The following is a 23556-nucleotide window of genomic DNA, read 5'->3' on the forward strand; positions in this document are numbered from 1 at the left end:
GAACCACAGGAAGTTCCGCCTGAACATGAGGGGGAATTTCTTCCCTGTGAGAGTGATGGAGCACTGGAATAGGTTGCCCAGAGAGGTTATGGAGTCTCCTTCTCTGGAGATGTTCAAGGCCCGCCTGAAGGCAACCCTGTGTAACATGCTCTAGGTGATCCTGCTTGAGCACAGAGGTTGGACTAGATCTCCAGAGGTCCCTTCTAACCTCAACCATTCTGTGATTCTGTGAAAAAAGATGCAGAAGGAAAAGAATGATGTTCAAGGACCACAGCTAATAAAAGTCAGCATAAAGAAATAGAGAACATGTTTAAAGAAGCTCCTCGGGCCCTTTTCAGGATGCCTTGCTGAAATGAACATATAAGCTTATTTTATCAAAGAAAATGAAAAGGGTAATAAAGATATCATATGTGCAGTTCACTGTTGCAGCAGAACAAAAACTAAAATTGAGCAGAGATTGCTGAATTGTACAAAGGCAGATCCACCACAAACACAGAAGAAAGATCTCAGTACACAGCGTTATGATCATGACATGGAACTATAGATGCCTATACTGACACCTCTCCAAATGAAGAGTGCCTAAAAGTTACAGAGCCAACAACGTGGCCTAATTGGGAAATAAATGAGACCATCCCTAACAATGAGATCTTCAATGTTTTAAGGGAAAGCTAAGATGGCGGAAAGCTCTAGATTGTGGTGTCAAGAATTACAGGACGGAGAAGATTACTTTCTCAATACCTTTCCTAAAAAAGTAAAGGAGGACACAGGATTAGTGCTAGAAAGCCTAAGAAATTACTGATCTTCAGTAATAAAAATGAAACAAAATGGAGAAGATGAAAAATATGCAAGAGAAAAGAGGAAATGTCACATGTGCATGTTCTAGGATCAAAACCAGGAAATTAGCAAGAATATGGGAGACAAGGACAGGAAAAGCTGAGACTACTGTATAAAAAAAAATCTTCCAAATGAAAAATATTAAGAGAACGTTTGACACACGATACAATGTTTTTATTACAAAATTTGCCAAAAAGACTTCATGAAGTTCTCCTGCACATAAGGACAAAATAATTACATTTCTTTTTAATATGAAATAAGTATGAAAAATAAAAGAATAAAATATGAAGAGCATATGTGTTGTTAAAATAACTACATTGCACTATACTAATTATGTGTTATATAAAAGTTAGTTAAATAAACATTTTTTCACTGTAAACAAAAAAATCATTTGCCTTTTAACTATTTATGGACAATGTCTGAGCTCTGAGACTAAGTCTTAAGTCTGCCCAAACGCATCTGGGACTACGTTCATAGGAAGGAAAGAACAATTCCAGAAAACTTCTTGGTAACATATAAGCACTTATTGTTCAGGAAGGACACTTACCAGTGCCAAGATCTTTACAGAACCCTATGGCCTAATCTTACCATTCAACCTTCTATAGGGACATCCATATTACAAAATAGGCTCAAGAAATCAGGGAGATAACCACCTACCACCAGTACAGCCCAGTTCAACCTCTCCAACATCAAGACCACCCATACTTTGAATTACACAAACTCAATTAATGTCACCCTTCAAACACATCTTTTTTCAGGTTAAAAAGCAACTAAATTTTATGGTAAGTGTCCCATGTCAGAAAGCAAATGCATACCAAGAATAAATGATTACAAGTATATACCTATGAAGTACAGAAAGGTACAAGTACAGCCAAACTAGCAGGCACTTTAAAAAATAGCTATCCCCTTAATAAGACAATTCTGTTTCCCCTTCTCCAGAGTGTAACTATGAAATGATTTTAGCATGCCTTCCCAATATTAGAGATACCCTCATCTTAAGCTGTTTATCTTCACGTCCTCAGAGACGACTTTAAACACAGAAGGGAAGGAACAGACATCCAAAAAAGGGAATATGTTGGAAGAAAGGCTAAATTAAAGCTTAGGTGGAAACTGTATTTAAATATCTGTTTAAATGAATACCCAAACAAATCTATTTACCTTTCACATATTTTCATAAGAGCTCTCTTCCTTTCCTACCTAATTACAAAATATGTATGTTTAAGCAGTGACTTTTCTCCCTTGCGGTTCAGCAGTGAAGTCATTATGCTCACATTGCGACTCAGTAATCCTTCTCCTTGGAAAAGATCATTATAACAACAATAATATGATTACACTAGAAGGTCAAAGAGACTGATCTGTGAGAGGCGATGCTATTCTCAATGGGAGATGATGGATCTTAGATGGATAGGAGACTCCTCAACCAGAATAACCTCTGCTCTACTTAAGGTGCAGCATGTACTGGTCTTTCCACTTCCAAATACAGACCATGACCAAAACATACGATGAAACTAACTTCTCTAGATCATTTATTATACTTGTTGCATGCAGCCTCTGCAGGCTATCCAGCTACTTTTCCTCAGAAAAGTTATCACTAACATTATCAGGTCAATTTTATCAAGATTTGAAGGGAAATTATAGCACTTGTTTTATTTTTACCTTCATATTTTAAATTTTATATAGTGATTGTTTATTTGTATGGAGCTCATCCTTGTAAATTTGAGAGATGGATTTTGAAAGATCCTTTGACAACAGTTTTCTTTCTTGAAAGAATCAATGCCTTGAAGAGATTTTGTACGAAAAGTTCCTCCATATAAAAAAGTGAAGGAGTCCTGAACAAAAGGAATCCTAGGAATGCAATTTTAAGTTGAAAGCCAATTCACACAAAGTAGGCAGTGTGACTTTATGAGTGGAAATACTGGAAAACAGCATCTCTATAAAGAGCCAACCTTTTCCAGGGCTCTCTCCATTCTGCTATGACTGCTGAAGGGAACAGTTACTCCCAAGCCAGGCTGGTGCAATGTGGAATTTTATCATCTTGTTTCATTGCTTTGTTTTTCTGACTTTTCAAGCACTTTTCTTTTTATTACAAAACAGAATGATATAAAAACTGACTTAAAATTTACACCTTGAACAATGATCTGGAGGCCATTTCTTTACAAATCCCTTACCATTTCAACATGTCTTCAATAATAAAGAACACACAAGATTAGTGGAAAGTGGATGGCTTTCTATCTAAAAAGACATATATACACACACATTTTTTTTAAAGTCTACCCAAGCTTGAAACATCCTTTTTAAGAGATATCTATTTTATTACTAATTATTTAGCTATGATGATTTCACATTATATTTTTGTGGAAGGATTTGTATTCATTCAGCCACAGGCCAATACTGTTCTCCAGTAAGCCTTCTAAAGCCAGCTGTACTGTATGGTTTCAAACAGACTAAATTTAGCCAGTTCTGTTCATCAGAGGAATGCTGTGTGTCAGCTACATCAAAGCCCAAGGGCAGCCTGATAAACACTGAATACAGGTCACGTAGCTCTGTAGCTAACAAACTCTAAGAGAGCTTGTACTCGGGGGCATTCAAAGCAGTTTTGTCATCAACAATCTAGTATCCCTTGAGCCCCCATGTCGTTTCAGTTGCTAAGCAACGCTGGTGTTAATGTCTTGGAGGAGAAAAACTTACCAGGCATCTGGCCGTTCATCTGGTTCTGCATGTGTGGTGCAGGAGGGCCCCCACCTACCATACCATCTGAAGACATGTTGTGAGAACGCGGAGGTGGGGGAGGGCCACTCTGACTCATCCCTCCTGGACCCATAGGCATATTCTGTGTGGGTGGCTGAAAGGAGACAGTTTAGTCAAACAAGAGAAGCAGTTAGTCTGACAAATATATTATATGTACATATGGTACAGCAGTTGCCTATATTGTTAAGTGGCATATGAAAGAAAGCATTGAAAAAACATTTTTTTGCTTTTTTTCCTGACAAATTTAATGCCTCATAATATTAATTTTCATAAAACATGTAATATTTCTATCAATTTTACATGAGGTATTACATGAAGGTTCTATAGAATTGCCTGTAAGTATTACTTCAAAATAAAAAATACAAATCAATGCCTTATTAAAAAATTATATCCAAACAGTTTAAGATTGCTAGAATTACTCTCCCACATACACACAAAAGCCTTCCTTCAAAGCAACATTTGTTCCACAGAAAAATAATTCTTCTATTATAATTCTCTCACATCAACAGTTTGTTGCTGTTAACAGACCTCGCACCAGGACAAAGCAAGTACAACAAGAGATGAAAGCCTCTAAATGCTCATGGAGTAGCAAAAATTTGCACCTGGGTGTGGTAAAATGTTTGAGATCTCTTCTTTTCTCCCCCCTGAAGCACTGAAGGCCTAGTTCATAATTTTGTGCCAAACACCCCCTACAGACTGGAAGCACATTAGTGCTGGCCTCCGAAGGTCCAGAGACAGCTGCCTAGAAAGGATGTTTTTGGCAAATTTCCTAATGAAATTGTGAGGAAAATAACTGAATAACCTTGAGAGTTCAAAGAGAGAGAGAGCAAGAAAAACAATAAATACAAAGGGGAATTTACTGTTAGGTTCTACTCAGGGCAATGTAAGAGGATATGAGAGCTGCTAGTAGTTCCATTTTCCTATTAAAATCACCTGTGAGACTATACTAAAACCCTTCACAAGCCTTAGCCAAAAGCTTTCAAGGAAATAAAAACAATCTCTGTGACAGAGAAAACCCTAGGTCTATGGTTTTTGAAGATCCTCTCTAAAAAAGCCATAACTATTCATGCAAAATCATTTCCTGTGAAATAGATGTATCTATTTTTCAGTACTTATCTTCATAGAACAAGGGGATAAACCTTATGTGGTTCTCTGGTCTAGTCCCCCTTTTAACTATACCTATTCATCAGGAGGTTCCTAAGCACAAAATAAGAGCAGAAAAAAATCCTTCAAAATAAGTGTAAAGCAGGATCCCTGTTTTGCCTTGCAGAGGGCAACACATGCAACAAGGACATTAAAACATGTAGGTAACAGAGACATGTGCCTGCTTCTCCCGAGGCAAATGGCTGTATGATGTTATAGCCACTAATCTGTTTTTTCAACATTCTCTTCAAAAGAGGCTGTCACATAAAGGTATTATCTTCCTTGTAATATTCAAAAAAATTCCTAAAGAACTTAGTGAAAGGCATTTTTCTTCAGCAGGAAGAAGGAGATGACTTGTCTTACTAGAATTCCTTTTTTCCTCTACAATGGAGAGAACAACCTTTTATAAGCAAGTTTCTTCCTTATCCTGTAGTAGGAGGGGGAGAAGGTAAAAAAGCTGAGAGTAAAAAACAACTCTACTCTCCAAACAATATAAGGAGTGAAATGTAGTTCCATTTTGCTTGATCTTTCTTCACAGTGAAGTCGAGAAGAGAGAAGAAAGGCCACTCCAGCTAGGTCTTGCTTCCTCTCACCTTCAAAAGATTACTATCATCCTATTTCAGCATCTGATAAATTATCTAAAACCAGTGCACAGAGAAACAAGTAATTATAAAACTAAAATTATTTTTCATTTTCTTTTAGCACAAGTATTTCTTGAAATAGCAGCAAACCAATACGCACTTGCTATTACTACACAAACTGCTAGAGCTGAGTGTAACAATAGCCCTGTTTCAGCACAGGGCAGGGCCAAAAAACCAACCCAGAGCAAAAAAACCATGCCAGTACTTTCCTGTTAACTTTTCAAAACTAAGGTGAACTTCTTAGTCAGACTTCAATTATAAGTCATTAGTAAATTCACTGTTCACACATTCTGATAATGAGAAATGCTGCAAGTACTAAAAAAAATAGGTCATACCTAGTTTTTCTGTAGGTGCAGTTGCCAAAGTTGTGAATATGCCAGTATTCTTATGCACGAGACAATATATAAAAAAAATCCAATGACTATTTAGACAAAACTATATTTTCCAGCTCTAAGTTTATTCTGGAAGTTTTCTGAATATGTGTTGGTTAAATATTGAGATAGACAGCAGTGGTATTAAAGAGTTCAGACAGTTCAGAGACCAAACATTCAAAGGCAGAAAAAAAACCCAACTATTAATGGTTTTTAAAATTACATTAAAATGAAAATCTGCAAGGGACTTCAAGAACCGCTGGGAACTACATGGGAATAGAGGCAGTAATTAACAATCCAAAAATGGCACTATCAGAAAATAAGTGTGAGGAACTTCTGGATATGGGAACACTCCTAAAGACCAGTATGAATACATTTGAAATTCGGAGGTGGGAGGAAAGCCAGGAAAAGTTTCTAACTGCTAACGTACACCACCTTTCTTCAAAATAAACTACTCCATGAGATGACTAAAAGGTAGCAAACAAACACTGCAGCTCTTGTATAAATAAAACAGTAGGATGAATGACAGAAATCACAAATCTAAGAGCATTGTTCTCCAGGCTACAAGTAAATTGATCAAAATAGAGAATTATAAGACTCCAAGAGCATTAAAAAGATAGACAAGCTAGTGAAGTGTCAATAAATGACATTTTATCTTTCTACTCTACTTTAATTTTTCAAGAATACACGCAAAAATGCTTAGCTGCATATTTAACAAAAATTTGATAGAAGTTTTGACAAAGACTTTTTGAAAAAATACTTTTTCCAGGGCTACACACTTTCATTGATCAGAAACTGCCCAAAGGGAAGAAATAAACAACTACTTTATGCTACATTCAAAGGATAAAGGAACATATGAAGATTTCCTGGACACATTCATTAGTAAATGTCAACATCTGAAGATGCTATAATGTTAATAATTGAAAACTATGGAAGAAAGAATAAATAGAATGTTGCCAGGTAGAATTCAACACAGAAATATAAGGCAATTATACCAGACTGAACAATCCTCTCTCTCTCTCCCTCAGAATTCTTCTGCTACTGTAATCTGGAAAAAGAATTGACCATGACCCAGACAGTCTGGTGAGAAAACAAGATACCCCCTCCCCACATACTCCCATGACCAACCATTCAAAATACGTATGTTCTCTTTCTAATTGTTTGCTGTGCTTTTTATATCAAAAGTGAGGTAAAAAAAATATAAGAAATAAAATGTCATGGTATTTCTGATGACTGACTTTGGAAAAGTAACCAGAAAAAAAAAAAAAAAGAGCAGAAGAATACCAAAGACAAGCACCTAGTGACTAGAGAATTCAAATACCTTTCCCGTCAATCAAGTTGCAAAGGACTTTTTAAAATAAAAATAAATCAAACATACATAAGAGGATATGACAGAAATACAATTTAATGTATGATACAGAAAACACAGGTAATCGAATTCATGCTTGAACAAAATACCCCAAGGACATAGTCAATAAATTGAGAAATAACATTAAACACAAGACAACAAAAATCACATAAACCCGAGAATTCATCAACATAAGACACTAGAACAAGGTCTAAGCTGGATTCAGAAATAATTATACATCCACTAAATAATAAAAATAAAAATGCAATAAAAATATATTAGGATACTTTTAAAGTGTGTTTTAAGCCTTCATGGCTGGGGTCATAAACCAATCACTACTTGAGAGAAATTAAAAATAAATGCCTCCTGCTGGTATAATTTATCATTTAGTAAAATTTCTCCAGAACTCTCTGCTGGCCACAACTAGAAGAAAAAAAATGAAAATTTGATTTAAAATGGAAACTTGCATGTTTTTAATCAGAGTTAATGCAGGCTTTTAGAGATGATGAGCCTCATTTAAATGTTCTTTAATTATAAAAAAAATTCCTGCGTCACTTTGCCAATTTCTGTAACTTCTATAAAGAACAAAAAGGTTATCTCCAGCAACATGCACTAAGCATAAACAGATCTTTAAAAAAATCTCCAGTAACACGCACTACATATGAACAGATCCTTTAAAACACAAATTGAACAAACAATATTCAAATTCAAGTGCTAAAAAACAGAAGAAAAACCTCACACCCTTTTTCAAAAGTAAAGTGATCCAAGATAAATCCTACTCACTTGATCTAAAAATGAAGGATGAGATCACATCCAAAGGCAGTCAGACGGACAGATTAAGAGAAAAGTTACTTTCTCCTTCTTGCAGGATGAGTGATAGAAAGGAAAGGAAGTTAAAAACACTGCTGATTTTGTTCCTATTATGAAATAGATAACTAAATATGAAATATTTAATATTCCACTATCAGTAAAAAGTTAAACTAAACAAGCGTGAACTCAGAGTGAGATACAGCTTTACTTGCTAACCTTTTTGTCTCTCCTCCCCAAATATAAAGGTTGTAATTTCTAGTCACTATGAGCCTTTAAAGTTTATCAGAGCATGAAAAAGAATTATAAACTATTTTGCCTAACTTCAGAAGGGTAAACTGGAGAGACCAAAACTGACATGCAATCACGACAGTGAAGAAAAAAAATAACCTACATTCTCTCAAAGAAAAGTAAACATTAAAATTTAACTGACAATTTTCAGCAAATCCTACTGAACTGAAAAGTCATTTGGAAGTACGCACTGAAAACAACAGTCATACCATACATTTCCAGGGTTTTCCTTTGAAGTAACAGAATAGATCAGAAGCAAGAGAGCAAACAAAAACAATTTATCATGGTGGAACTGTACATCTAGAATTTTCATCTATTATCTCTTTTGTGCCCTAGTTTAAATGCAGATTTGCCATCACTACTGCCTTCAATAGCAGGCTTTAAGATTTGTCTATGGAATAATCATTACTATAAAAAACCCAGGTGAAATACCAACTCAGTAGTCAAAAATCTTAAAGTCATAAAAATGTAAGAGACAAGAAATTTTTTAAACACACTAATATATACTACTACTAATCAATATAAATAGCAGTAAGTATTTTTAATATACTATCACAGCTATAATTTTGCTGCAGTTTCGAATAACAATTAAAAGCTACATGCAATGCAAACATAAAAGCCTTTCTGATCTTTCCAGAAATAGCAAAATGCTCAAACTCAGGATTTAATCATCTTTTGCTTTGCAGAAAATTTATATTTGAGAAATGAAAACAAATATCCCATCCCAGGAGGTACCTTGCCCTGCAATCGAACTGCTAATATCACAGCCCTTGTCCTAGTCTCAGAGAACAGTTGTCTGTTGATAGGTGGTGATGGCACCTGCAGAGTACTTACTGAGGTGTCTGAGCGGGAAATAAGATCATAAAGGAGTAAATTTTTGAGATCTGAAAAAGGTGAGATTTATTTAATTGGTTTATGTCTCTTATTCTACAAAGAGCAGGATATTCTTGTACTGAAAATATCTTAAAATAAGGAACCCATATCAATTCTTAGAACTTGTGGGTTTTGGGAGGCGGGGGAAGATTTCTGCATGAAAAGCATTTACAATCATGTCTAAAAGGGAAGTTTAATTACAAATGTAATTTGTGCTCTCACTGCTGAAAGTACCAGCTGTGACACCAGCAGTAAGGAATTCTAAATTTAGAATGACAACCACTTTCTAAATCTCTGTTCATATTAATACCTTTCTAAATCTCTGTTCATATTAATACCTTTAAAGGCAAAAAGAACTCCCATTTAGTATTTGAACAAAATGTTAAAATATTTGAAATAATAAAACATTTTGTCTAAAGAGTAAACTGGAATCCTTAACTGTTTCAAATTGCACAACAGATTGTGTGGAAGTATTTCATTGTTTAAATATTCTTTGACATTACATTAATAACCATAAAATTTAACCCTAAAATACTTGCTAATGTCTACATAGCAACAGCTCTTACAATACTTAAAAAGTAATAAAATACAATTTTTAATTCCTGATATTACTAGTGATGTTTTAAATTGCAAGTTAAAAAAATCCAGTACAAGTTCAGATTATTTTATTGTAACAGACAAGAATAAGTAACTGTGGGCATAAACTTGAGAAATATACAGCTACAGAAATCAAATTCATAGGCTCTGCAACAACCCCACAAGGCAGTTCAATTTTGTTTTGAAAATGATCTGCCCCTGCCCTTGAATATCTTCCTGGCAGAAGTAATTTAGAGAATCTCTAAGTTCAGTGACATTTCTAAAGGATGCTATTGTCAAAATAATTAAAAGCAGGAACCTTCTGTTCTCAACAATGTATCTCCTGCTTCTTTAGCTTTTTAAGATGCTTTCAGTGCACTACTTTGGGAAAAGTGTGAACCTGTATGGGTGAAAGGACTTGCATCCATATAAACGGCATCTGTTTTACAAGACTGCCTGGTACAGCTTGCTCAGAAAACTGTCTAGAGGGAAACAAAAACAAGACAAAATTTATTCTATAGATACTGCACTTGACTAGAGAGTCAAATCACATCTTCAAGTATGAAAGGATTACATTTGAGAGCATTCTCCTTAATCAAATTGCCTGTTATTTTTACTAATTACTCAAATAGCTACAAAAGTCAGTGGGTAGTAAGAGTAGGGCTTTTGTGTACAGTACACTAGCTCCCCATGTGGACATACAGGATTAGCACTACACGTGGAACAGTTTACTGATCCTCTTATTCAAAGTAAAGTATGCTATCAGCCTGCAAAATCACCCCTAACATGCTAATATCTTAAAATAACATTCTGATGAGAGTATCTTTCAGTGGAAGTGTTGATTCAAGAAGCTCTCTCCAGCTGCTCTCCCTTTCCCAGTTCCATCCTTTCCGTTGTCCCTACACACCCGTTTACAGGGCCCTGCAGTGAATCAGAACTACTCTAGAATCAAAATCCCCTCCCCAACACACACCACTAACCTAGACTGGTTCATCATAAAGCAACATTAAAACACAGCAGAATTGCAGGGAATGAGAGTACAGCACTGCTTAAGTCAGCATAAGCATTATTGTAAGGAGGAAAAAAAAAATCTTGTCAAACAACAGCCAAACTTCCCCCCAGCATTTGAAAGTCTTCATTTCAGTCTCTCTGGAGCAAAATGAACAACTCTGAAAACCAATTTTTATTACAGGACTATGGCACATAAGTGTAAATTCAGAGTCCATAGTTTGAAAATTCTTTTAAAAAGGCATTGTACCTAATTCTCTTTTGCTAGAGCAGGAAGACTACTGGCCCTAAAGAGGTGTATCACCATAAAAATGGGTGTGATATAGAGATTCAATGAACTGGCTAGGAGAGGAATAACCCACTACAACTTAATTGGTAAGAAACTTGGCTGTCATGCCTTCAAATGAGGAAATTTTGCAGTTTCCTGGGTTTTTGTGACTAACAAGTTTTCTTCCATTCTTTGTTTAATAAAATAAAATAAAATAAAAAACCTCACTAGTTAGTTGTAAAACTAATTCTCTTCTGGTTACATTTTTATGGCAACAGTATAGGGAACTACAGTTTTCACTGAGAGGCCAGAAGTCACATGGCATCTAAAGCCTCAAGCAAAGAAAACAGATACAGAAGATCACCTGTGGCCTTGGAGTAAAGATAATTAGTTGATACGGACACACTAGACCTCTTTGTAAAAAGCTTACGTAACTAGATCACAATGCATGTTCTTATGACTAGTTACTACAGCCATACCTAAGAACCAGGCTATTGACAGAAACAGAGAAGTACATTTCATCTCTAACAGACCTAATACCATAAAAAAAAAAAACAAAAAACAAACAAACAAAAAAAAAAAAACTTATTTACTTATTTACCATCTTGTTCAACGTGCTTAGTCTCCGAGATCGCTCCAATACCGCAGTATTGTGGTATTACGGTACCAACTTAGAAAACACAGATTTCTTATTCTTCAGCAAAGACAGCCAAACTGTAGGCTAGAGAGATTAGTCAAAGAGGCTTACATCTTGTGTTTCTTGCTCATAAATCATGAAATAAACATAGTAAATGAAAAAACTATAGTATAAGAAGAGTTGGAAGAAGGAAAAATTTAAGAAACGATATTCTTTGGGAAGGATGTAGGCACAAAAAGGTTAACTTTTATCAACTATAGATTTGCACTGGCTAGATAATTTGTAAGAACAATATAGGAACATGAAACAAATTCTTTTAACTGCATCAAGTAGAGTAGCTTCACTTTCCTCTCATTCCAAGAGCAGCAGGAAATCATTCTTTTCTTTAAGCGACTCTAATGTGTAACTCAAAGAACAAAAGCACCCAAATTACTTGTTTTAAAGAAAACAAGTACTGATGATGATGTGTCTAGAATTCCTCCTCAGATTCCACCCACCATATTGTGCAGGTACACTCCAATAGCTTTTCTCCCTTTCTTAAAATTAATTAATATTAGTTAATAGTTAACTCACATTGTGTTCCTGTTCTCATCTCTCATCTAACCTTTCTCTTAAAGTCTTTTAGACATCATGCTTTTTGAAAACTGTTCATGAAACACTTAACAAAAGCAGTTTTTCTTCAGAATCCATGCTCAGCTGACTAATAGCTCACTTGCCTCCTGACAGGAAACATTCAACTTTTCTTTTACTCCCTGTTCTTCATTAATTCAGGTTACAAATAGCTGAGAATTACTGAATTTGGCACAGACCTGTGCTCCAAAAAGCTAATGCTGAGCATCCAGTAAAGCATACAACTTTGTGTTAAGATAATTAAGAAAACATTTACCCTACTATTCACTGTACACAGAATTGAGACAGAGATTTAAAGACTGATGCCAGATGTGACCATCAGGAAAACAGATATGAACAACAGACCTTCTCCTATCCTAAAGATCAGACTTTCCCAAGTAACTTCATACATACTAGACAAGAATTTTATTAGGTAGGATTCTCATCTTTAAAAATATAAATTTTACAAATAGAAATACAACTCAAATTTTAAATAGCTTAATAGCAAGAGTTCCTTTCTGCAAGCCATCTGGCTTTTTCAAGTTATATCAGTACAATTTGATTAGTGTGTGTGTGTGTACTTCTGAACATAAAAACCTTTGTACTGTTCAATTCCTAGGTCTCTGAACTGTTTCTATAAACTCATATATTCTAATCATGTCACAGCTACATTAAACCTGTACATTAAACATTGCCCTTTTGAAAAGTACTAAGTGACATTCTGCAAAATGAAGAAGTATCACGGAGGGAAGACAGATGGAGTAGATAGATCTATTTTCACTTAAAGTTTTCCAATGCCTTTTTAATGTCACTGAAATACTAAGATCACATGAGACTTTTGACTAAGTAAAACCATTCTTATGATACTCATTTAGCTATCTGAATTGTACAGTTATTTGGCCAAAATAAACCGTCTTCCATTGAGGAACTTGAAGCAAATATTTTTAGTGAAGTTCTGGTTACAATGTTTAATGATTTTCCCTGTGGAAGCAGATACTTTGGAAGTAACCAGTATTTCAGTGGAGCTAATATTGAGTGTTTGTTTTAAAAAAGCAGCAATTTGCAAGTGGTTTGCAAATACAGTGACAAGGATTCTACTCTGGCCTTTATGACAATTTTCCAGCTCAGTTGGGAATGGTATTCATGAAGGGACAACATCAGTCCTGCAAAGAATTTTAGTTTCAAGAGAAACTTCTCTCTCAAAACCAAAATAACACACTCACTTTTCAATACTAATAACAAAATATTTCCAAAAATATTATGAAATGAAAAACAATTTAATAAGTTGTACACATTTTTCCACAACTCTGAGATACAATGAATTTTCTTGTAAGTCATTTCACATATGTAGTTTACCTTGTTACTAAAGAGACAGGCACTTTTAATAGAATAGTAGAAAACTGGCACATTATAAAAGTGAACGATGACTGTATGCATTTATTTTTATTAGCTTCTTGAAATACACACTGAAATCAAATGCTCCACAAACACAATAAAACTTGACATCTATCAGAAGGACAAGCTCTAAAGAATCATCTTCTCTTTGTAACATAAAAAACTGTTCCAAATAAAGTAATTCCTGCACAGCTCCGTATTTACCTGTCATAAAGCCAACACCAAAATGAACGGGGGGGAGGAAATCAAGTGCAGGACAAAAATTCCCCTTCTGTTTTTCCAATAGAGTGATGCTCATTGGACCATCATTGCCATTTGGCAAAACAAAGTATTGGGAAAAGGGAGAACAGATGGATTAGAAAAATCTATTGTCACTCAAAGTTTTGTGACGGCTTTTTAATGCCACTGTCTCTTAAGAGACCTTAAAAACTAAAGAATTGTCAGAGGAGGACAGGATACCTGTTTTACTGTTTTAGATTTCTTTTTATTTGGAAACATACCCACCCACCCCTTTACTAGCTATTTTGTGAGTTCTCAAGTCCTTTCAGAGACTTACTATCGATTGCATCTTTGTTCTCTATAATTCAAGTAGAATAACATATTGCTATTGCTTCCCAGATTGCAGTGTCAAAAACAGCACCGATGGAAACCTAAATAATGCAAGTGTCCTATTCCTCACTGTGTAAGGCCTTTTTGGACAGCTTATCCCACTCAGTGGTGGTAAACAGACTTACTTTCCTCTGCTATCCAAGAAATAGGAGGTTTGGCAGAACCTGCCAAAATTCAGTAAGAGGCAGCAAAAAGTTGCATCAATTTTGCATGCTGACTTAAACCACCATATTTATCCAGTAAAAACTCCAAAGCAGGCCCACCTTTAGCAATGCTGAGAAAAGCACAGCTGAGAAGAGACTGCTTGAATTACAGAGTTCGCTCCCTGCTTCTTTTGCCTTCAAATGTGATGGAAGGCCTATTCTCACAGGAGTCATAATTTAATATCAAACACTAATGATGCATACAAAGACAACATAAGCCTTGCTATAACACTGAAGTTTAGACAAGGTCTTTCTAGCTCTTTTCATTTAGTTTGCAACGTTTACTTTACCTGTTCCCCTTTTCCTCCGTTCCAAGCTGCTTTCAGAAGCATTTCTGTGCACCAATATAGCTGATTCACTATATTCCTGTTTAGCATAAGATTTATCTTACTCCTACAGGCAATACTCCACTTCACTTCAAAAAGGATGCACAGTCATTTTATTAGTATAGTGCATTCTGAAACACATGGCCAGTGGCACAGAAGCTGATTACTTTAACATCCAAACGAACATCCAATACAAGAGACAAGAAGGAGGCAGTAACTAGCTGGTATGAGGCAGTAAGAAGATGTAGGGGAGAGCATACTACAAGCATTTTTCCCTACAATATGAAGTGTTAAGCTTAAGGACTACTATGAAAGGATACAACAAAGTACTGTTAGGTTCAAGTCATTTTTGGTTATATTAAAAATGTTTATTCACCAGAGCATTTAGCTTTGTTTTCAGCATGAACGCTACCTTAACAATAGAATCCTCATTTTAACTTCAGTTTGTCATCTGTAACTATTACTTTTTATAAAATGTTTTAAGTTCTGAAGTTCCTTTAGAGTGTATTTATCTGATTAAAATCAGGACAAGATAGACATAAGTACAGTTTAGTAGGAGAACAATCTTCTAGACATGAATAGATCAGATATACTCTAATGTTAGAGAAGTTAATTAGAATAAAGCCCTCTTAATTTACATGGGAAGCTACTGCATTGGCAACACCATAAGCTTCGTGTATTATACTTTACGATTAAAAATAGTAGATGTTTACAGATGCAATATCTTGCTCCATATTTAACTGTTGCCTTGAGTTTAATAAGATTGTACAACAGCTGCCACAGAAGAGTGGTGAACTGTAACCTAATACCTCTAAGTCAGCTTTGGCCTCATCAGCTCTCAAACAGAAAACCAAAGGGAAAGAGTTTGAAGCAATAGCATCTTACACTGAAAAGGTAATAGCTCACATGTTCCTAAGTTCTTTTGGCTACAATTAAGTGAGAAGATAGCAACTTTAAAGATTAATTTTCTTGAAAACCAAAATAGTTTTCATTATCTGATTAAATTATTCACATTTCAGACAAATCTTCAATGATCTGAGTTGGTAGATGTTTATGCTTAGATACAACTGAACATCCTAATTTGGTCTTGTATTTTATTTTAGAAGGAAGAGTAACCAAGAAATTACCTTTTCCTCCCCCTTCCCTCCCCCAATCCACATTTTCCCCACTACCATGAAATCTCACTTACATACAGGATCAGAAATACCCTTCAGTTCTGATCTGCAGAAATCCTTCTTGCTCCCATCTTTGTTTTCTCTTAAGGAGAGAGTGTCACTACATTCAACTGTGTAAACAGAGCTGTCCACCAGAGACTAGAATAAGGTCAAATTCATTTCCAATTGTCATCAGAACCAGGATATGAATTCACCCTCCAAAAACGCATTAGTTGAGTAATACGCACAACCCTCTTAAAGGTTCCCAACCATCAGCCCCAATCAAGTTACAACAATAGATCTATAAGAGAAGCCTCTACAGGCACATAGGTTGGACATAATGAAGCACTGTTTCCATAGTCCTCTAGGTACCAACTTGAAATACTGCACTAGTAGCAATGATCGGAGAAAACTTCTCCAGAGACCAAAGAAAAAGTAATTTAACTTCAGTTCGTGAAATCTAATATTAGAAATGGTTGTTTTACAGACTCTTTTTAGTTTCATGTTACATAAATGAATCAAGACTACATTAATTCAAGAAAAGTCTTATTACCAAAACCAAATAACTTACTAATGTTACTAATAATAAATCCTCCAATCTTTCTGATAAAGACATAATGCAAACAGGTAACAAGCTATTTTAAAATTTGTCCTCTTTCCCTTGCTTATTGCTTATCTTCCTTATAGAGCAGTAAGGAAAGAGGAAAAAACAATGGTCAATGTTTTATAAAATAAGGGCTTCAGAAATACAGAGAAACTGCAGATTGAAGAAAACCAGCAAGTATTTTCAAAAAATTGCTTAATTTTTAAAGATACACAGCACATCAAGATGACCTTGCAGAACCTTGTTTTTTGCATATTATCACTATCCAGCTTAAAAAGGTTGCTTCCTGGTACTACAGAAGAGCAAAGAATTTTGAAGAGGCTCACTTAGAGACTAAAGCAAAGCTGATAAAGATTTACCTACCTCGTTTCACTGAGGCTGAAGAATGGATAATACTCTAGCCAAAAAAAAAATAACCACACAAAACTCCATCACTTTTCCCTAAGCTCCAAAGCATAATAGATAAATCAGAATACTGTTATAGGGGCTGACTGGGATGAGTCACACAAGGAGTGTTCTTAGTCTCCTTTTTTTCTCCTCTACTATCTGAAGCAGGCTAGATAACTTGTGCACTGTGTATTTAATCCAAAGCATCAGTTTTCAGTTAAACAAATCAGATCTTAAATAAGAAGGACAGAAACAGTGAGATTACTAGATTCCAAACACTCTATAAAAAAATTCCATTTTGCACTCAGTGTACAGTAAATCTTAGGCTAAATGTCAGTATCTCTAGCATCTTTTTTGTCAGGAACACAAATAAAATCCACTCTCAGTTTTATAGTATTTTGTATTTGCTGCTAGTAGAAAAGATTGCTTTATAATATTTTGTACTTACTGCTGGTAGTAGAGACTGCATGTTCTGGTTGGAGTCAGCAATAGTAGCTAGATAAACCAAGTTAGTATGCAGCATCTGCTGGTATCTATCAAAGTGAACAAAGAAAGACAGATCTTAAGTCATGAGTACAGTAATATTAGAATTTACTCAACTTTTCACATGTAAATAAAGTATACAAACCTTGTAAAACCTATGAACCTATGTAAAATAAGGTTCAAAAGAGACATGAGAACATTTAGGAATCCTGTGTCTTTGCCAGCACTTCCCTATTGCCCAGCTTTTGGTAATTCCTCCACAGAGATACAGCCAGTTTTGACAACAATCTTTCTATGAAAATCTAAAGTAGAGTGACAGTGTTCTCATCTATTTTACTTCCTGCCCCAACCTAAATCACTAGAAAACATATAGACTGCACAGGTGTGTGCGCGTGTTTGGTAGAGTTTGTCTCACGAGCACTACAAGAATCTCCATTCATTATGTCCCCAGAAGCAAGATACCATACACTTACGTGAATTATGACAAAGAACAGTACAAACACTTTAACAGAAGCCTGAGCTTTGAAGATCTGCTATGGAATCATTTATTTTCTGCTACAGAACCACATCCCATGACATCTAAGCGACATTTGCAAGAATAACCTTCAAAGCAGGAGCAGATTATGGACATGTAACTACCGTATCAAGTTATACGCAAACCTGTTCCACACTCTACTCACATCAATAAAAACATTCGTTAAAAAAAAAATACCTACCTTTTGCCCCCCACAGACTACCAATCATCTTAGGAAGGGACTCAATAGCCATACTGTGATGTCCTATCTGGCACATAATGGAATATTTGTCAAAATACTATGGTATGGTATGTTATACTATGTTATCTTCGAAGGTTTGAGGAAAAACTACCTCCTTCCCAAACTGTAATTATGATACAGGTGAAAAAAGTCTCTATATTGTGGTTATGCAGTCCCCATAAGTGTCATCCTGCGATCATCTTGCAGTAGTCAAGTTACAATGTTTCAGTGACCAAAGTGATAGTACTACTGCAAACAAAATATATCGTAAATGTAGTATCTGCAGCATTTTCATATTCATACTAGCACAGATCTCCTATGGATAAAACAAATCAAGAATTGCAGTCTAGATGGAAATTCACACAGTTCACAGTAGATTTGGATTAATGTCTTACTGAGAGCATTCAGATGTCTTTCCTTTGTTCTGATAGTCCATTATACACTGAATAAGATGGTTATTTTCATCCAACATCTGAAACAACAAAGAAGAAATTTAGAATAAGTTTCATGCTCTTTTTATGGAAAGCAACTGAAGATGAGTTTGAGTCTTACTCCCTTCTCAGAGATATTTTTTAAAGCAAGTGTTCTAAAAAGCCCTATCTTAACCAATTATTTATAGAATCTCTTTTACTACCATCTCCCTCCTCTTCCCTCCAGCCTCCATTTGAAAAGTGTCAAGTCACTGCTGTAGCTATGTATTTGAAGACTTTCCATTCAAGTATCTACACAAAGTTCTTACAACATTTTCAAAATGTTTCAGTTTCTTTATCTTTACCCAGAAACTTGTTTAAAAACTTATGTCCTGAATTTCCTCTCTTCTATTAAAGCCTGTAGCTGTTCAAAAATTTACTAATAATAGGTATTGAAAGCCTATGGATAGCTACTGAACTTACCAGACAGCCTTTGTTTCAAGGAAATGCATAGGAAAGTTAGGCTGTATTTATTCTAGGATTCTGTAGCTTAACAGCACTTTATAAATACTCTATAACTGGCACAATAGTCGTATCATCCTTCAGAACTGTTCAGAAATATGAGAATATGTGAATTGCCATCCTGGAGAAAAAAAAACCTAACCTTGGGACATTGCAGATTTCATTGCTTTCTACAAAAAGCTCATGAATTCAAGATGTTGCTGAGTTCTACAAACAGGAAAAATAATATACTCTGGTCTCTCAAGAGTTGCACATTCCCACATGCACATCTTGTGATCACTCTCCTGCACTCTGGTCAGACAAGAGACAGCAGAGCTATGGCTAATCTGATTTACCTTGGGTAATTTGACTAGTAGCTGAACTAAACAAAAAATTTACTGTCAAATGGAAATTTTTGCATCAATTTTTCCCTGAATTTTTCCCTTCAGTGGAGGGTTAGTTTAGATCTCTTTCCCAGCTGCTGAATTTCACAAGACTAGCAAGATCTTAATTATCTCCCTTCTTCCAAACATGGCTGAAATTAACCAGCAGGCTCATGATTCTGAAAGAAAAGCACAGATACCATAATTACATCATCCCCAACTCCATAGGAATCTAACATTAGAAAAACATCAAAAGATACTTCTTTTTTTCTTCCGAATAACCTATGTATACTATAAAGAAGGTACAGACTCAGAAATTTCATGCAATCCACTCAGGAACTACATCCACGTAAGAACAAACAAGCCAACAAACCAAACAAGTCTGTCTAAATTCAAACCAGTAACTCATCAGAATTGACTAGGAGGATAAGGGAAGAATTATCCTTTGCCTAAAATTGCTAAGACCTGGAAACAGTATCCTTAAGCAATGGACAGATACAGAATTGTAATGTTCTGAACAACTGTCTGAGCTCCAGAAACTAGGCAGAGTTGTACTTCCATGCTCTAGAGGGGACTGCAGACATATACAGACGTTTCATGGGTACTAACATCCAGTTTTGTAATAAATATAGTGGCTATTTTCACCAGAAAAATGAGGTAAAAAAGTAATGTGGGTGTGTACATATGTATGTGTATATACACACACATACATACATATATACACACACACACGTGTATATATATGCACATAGAGAGAGAGAGAGAGAGAGAGAGAGAGAGAGAGAGAGAGAGAGAGAGAGAGATACAAGTCTAACAGCACACTTGTAAAGGAAGCCTTGGATTAAGGCTCTGATCAGGATGCTTCCCATCTCCTAGAAGATGGCACACACTTAAGGATAGTCAGTTCATCAGACTGCCATTTAAACGATTTCATGCTCTTCAACCCGTCCTCACCAGTAAGCCAGACCTCTTTGAAGGAAAGAGTTAAAAAAAAATAATAATAAATCTCGGAATTCTAAGGCCAGGAAAAAAGCAAATAAGATGGAATACAACTGTAGCCTAAACTCAGCTGCACGTGCTGTTTTATACGATTTTCATCCAGCAGTTGCTGATTAAAAATTGAAATAGTTCTCTCAAAGAATTATAAGCACCTAACATCAAAAAAGAATCTAGGTTTTCAGACAGATGAAGACACCTACAAGGCTTCCCACAGCTCTGGAACACTACAAAAACTTGTCAGCTATAACTATACTAGGATTTTGTGAGCACTGCTGTATCAAATTAATGATGTCTACAGCACAAGAAAAGAAAACTGAAGTGACTACGTTCTGTAAATTCATTCCACTAAGCTGAAGGCTCTACTAACTACCTGTAGGCAGCTCTCTAGTCAGTAGGCATGTATTTTTGGGCTACACTTCTCAAACACTATTTCTGCTACGCCGCTATGGAGGTCTGCATCCTAACTCCGAGGTCTTCTTTGAGGTCCTGATCCCTACAACTTAAGACGCCTCACTGACACTCTTGTCCTCCAATAAATCAATAAACCTGCCAGCTAGCTCTACCTGAACGGCACCTCCTCCTACAGGAGGAGCTGACGGGCAAAAATTAAACAGGTTTCAGATCACAACTTAACTTTAGACTCTCAGTCCTCAGTTTAAGTTCCCAAACTTAACGGACTTGAGTTCTGCACCGCGACGTGCCCCTCTGCGGACACCGCGCACTGTTCGGTACCACAAGCTCTGAACGCACCTTCTCTCCTTGCTTCCTCCCGCAGGAGCCCGAGCGGACACGCCGCCTGCCATCGCCCCAGCCACGGCCTTCCCCCCTCACACCACCCTGGGGCTCGCCTGGGTTTCGGGGGCTACCAGCTGGGCCGAGCTGGGGGGGCCTCCGCTCCCCGACGGCGGCACAGGCCAAGCCTGACACGGGCTTGGCAACAGCAGGGCTGAAGCGCGGTTTGAAAGCGCCTCTCGCGGGAACGACCCGGCCGACTTCTCCATTTCCCCAGGGCGCCGGGCGAAGGCGCCGCGGGCTACAGCTCGCGCCCGGCACACGCTGAGCCCGCGAGCGGCCGCGGCACCGCGCTCCGCCGCGGCCGGCTCCCCTCGGGGGGGGGGGGGGGGGGGGGCGCAACGGCCGCCCCTCGCGCTCCTCCCCCCGCCCCGCGGCCCCGGAACTAGTGCCTGAGCGCAGCGGGGCAGCCCCGCGCCCACCCCACGCCGCGCGGGGACGGACCCCGCCGCGGGCCGCCCGCAGCCGCACCCCCCCCCCGCCTCCACGCGCGTCCCGGCGGCAGGAAGCAGCTGCAGCCTCCGGGGCCGGGCCGGGCCCCTCCTCCCTCACCTTCTGGATGGCGGCCGGCGTGATCTCGCCCTTCCCCCGCTGCCGCGGGGCCGCGAACGCCACCGACATGTCGGGCCGCTGCAAGGAGGGGCCGCCCGCCCGCGCCGCCCGCTCGCGCGCCCCGCGGAACCAGCAGCAGCAGCAGCGGGAGGCGGCGGCGACCCGGGAAGAACGCGCGGCGCGGCGCGGGGTGGGGGGGCGGCCGCCCGCCGGGCCAGCCCGTCTCTATCCCGCCCGGGGGAGGGCGAAAGACGAAAGTGTATTCTCACCCTCTCCCGCACGGAGAGGCAGGCTCGTAAGGCAGTGGCCGCCACAGTTAACGTTAAAAAAAAAAAGCAACAGGAGCAAGAGTCGGCGCTGCTGCTTTTAAACGTGGCCTCCCTCAGCGACGCGACCCTCTTGGCTACCCCTTTCCCTTTGTAACGTTGGTACGTTCCTCCTCAACGCTGCTCCGCGCCGGACAGGCAGCGAAGTGGTACGGCCGGCGGGGGGGGAGGGGGGAGGCGCCGTAGTGCTCATGTTACACAGGCGCCTCCTCTCCCCTCCACCCGCGGCCGAGGTGGTTGCACCCAGGCGGCCCGCTCTGGCGGCAGTGCGGGGCGGTGGGGGGAGGGAGGCGCCGTGAGGCGGCCGCGGCCGCTGCCGGGGCTGCGCTCGTTGGAGTCTCGGGCGAGGCCGCGGCGGCTTCGGCGCGGCGCCGTCAGACCCGATCATGCGGGGAGCCGCGCACGCAGCCCCGGGGGCTGCGAGGCCGCGGGAGTGCCGCTGCCGCTGGGGCGTTTCGGCCGCGGGCGGTGGCGCAGGCGGTTTGTCCAGCAGCGTGTGCGCCGTCCTTTCCAGGCTGCTGGTTTCGTGTGTTGCCGCCAAGTCATTGCCAAAACTGGCAGGCTAAAATAAATAAATAAATTTTAGAAAGGGAGGGGAGCAGGACCTAGAGGTGTGCTCCCCCCAGCTGGCTTGTGTGGTGGTGGTTGCGTACTGCTCTCCCCTGCCACAGCTCGCCTGTCATGAAAACGAAACCAAAGGAGGAGAAACAACTGAAATAGCTATTGCTATGACTTTTAATAAATCATAGACGCTGAAATTGCAAAAGGCAGCATTGGATTTTTTTCAGTGCTGCCTTTGGAGGGATCTCGGGGGGCTCACCACAGATCCTCATATTTAAGCTTGCGAAGTGTAGGGCTGTTCTTTAACAAGAGTTCCAAAAGTAATGGCAAAAGACAGTAGAAAATCACAAACTAAAATTCTCTAAATCTACTTTTTCTCAGGCCTCTCTCTGCCCTGCTTGTATGCTGTTTAGTGCCGCACTGAAGGCCATGAATACTGTCTCTTCCTGATCCTTGGGGCAATTATCCTTGGGGCAGCAGCTGATTTCTACTCTCGTGGTTGATAGATAAGTCTGTTCCTGTGGCTGACTGGACACTGCTCTGTTGCATGACACCACACGACAAAATGTGAATATTGTCCCTTATTCCACACATTTCTGTCTTTGCCTCTCTCAGCTGTTGCTGGCTCAAGTCCCTGGCTCTTCCCTCCAGCCCTAGCCGGTTTGGTTACAACACACATTTGTCAGTGGCATCCTCGGCCACCCCGTGGCTGTGCATCTGCTTCCCAACTGGCATATTCTCTCCTCAGACTGTTTCTAGGCTGGCTTGTTTCCTCAGCCCCATGGAGATTCTTCTCTTCCTGGCTCTGCTATCCTAGGGTTGACTATGACTGCCCATCACCCCATTTTTTTTTTCCTTTGACAACCAGTTCCCAGGTTTCTATCTCCAAGCTGTTCTTTCATTCCCACAGCATCCAAGGCTGCTTCCCTCCAAGGGCCTGTCACCTAGGCCTGATTCTCTCT

At 38.6% G+C, this 23556-nt stretch overlaps 1 protein-coding gene across 4 annotated transcripts in view; it reads right to left on the bottom strand.

The window, feature by feature from the left end:
• SS18 (SS18 subunit of BAF chromatin remodeling complex) overlaps window positions 1-21858 on the bottom strand; it is a 44420-nt gene extending 22562 nt beyond the window's left edge. For 3 of the 4 annotated variants that reach the window (XM_062570244.1, XM_062570243.1, XM_062570241.1), the window contains exons 1-4: window positions 21708-21858; window positions 18466-18542; window positions 17281-17365; window positions 3523-3676 (exon numbers count right to left, since the gene is read on the bottom strand). In XM_062570244.1, the coding sequence (XP_062426228.1) occupies window positions 3523-3676; window positions 17281-17365; window positions 18466-18542; window positions 21708-21776 (385 nt within the window). In that variant the 5' untranslated portion in view covers window positions 21777-21858. Of the gene's footprint in view, window positions 1-3522; window positions 3677-17280; window positions 17366-18465; window positions 18543-21113; window positions 21267-21707 lie in introns of those variants that run through there. The other variant, XM_062570242.1, reaches the window with a different exon arrangement.
• Between the last annotated feature and the right edge of the window lie 1698 nt (window positions 21859-23556).

This window comes from Rhea pennata, chromosome 2, assembly GCF_028389875.1.
Source record: "Rhea pennata isolate bPtePen1 chromosome 2, bPtePen1.pri, whole genome shotgun sequence".
NCBI classification, from domain to species: Eukaryota; Metazoa; Chordata; class Aves; order Rheiformes; family Rheidae; genus Rhea; species Rhea pennata.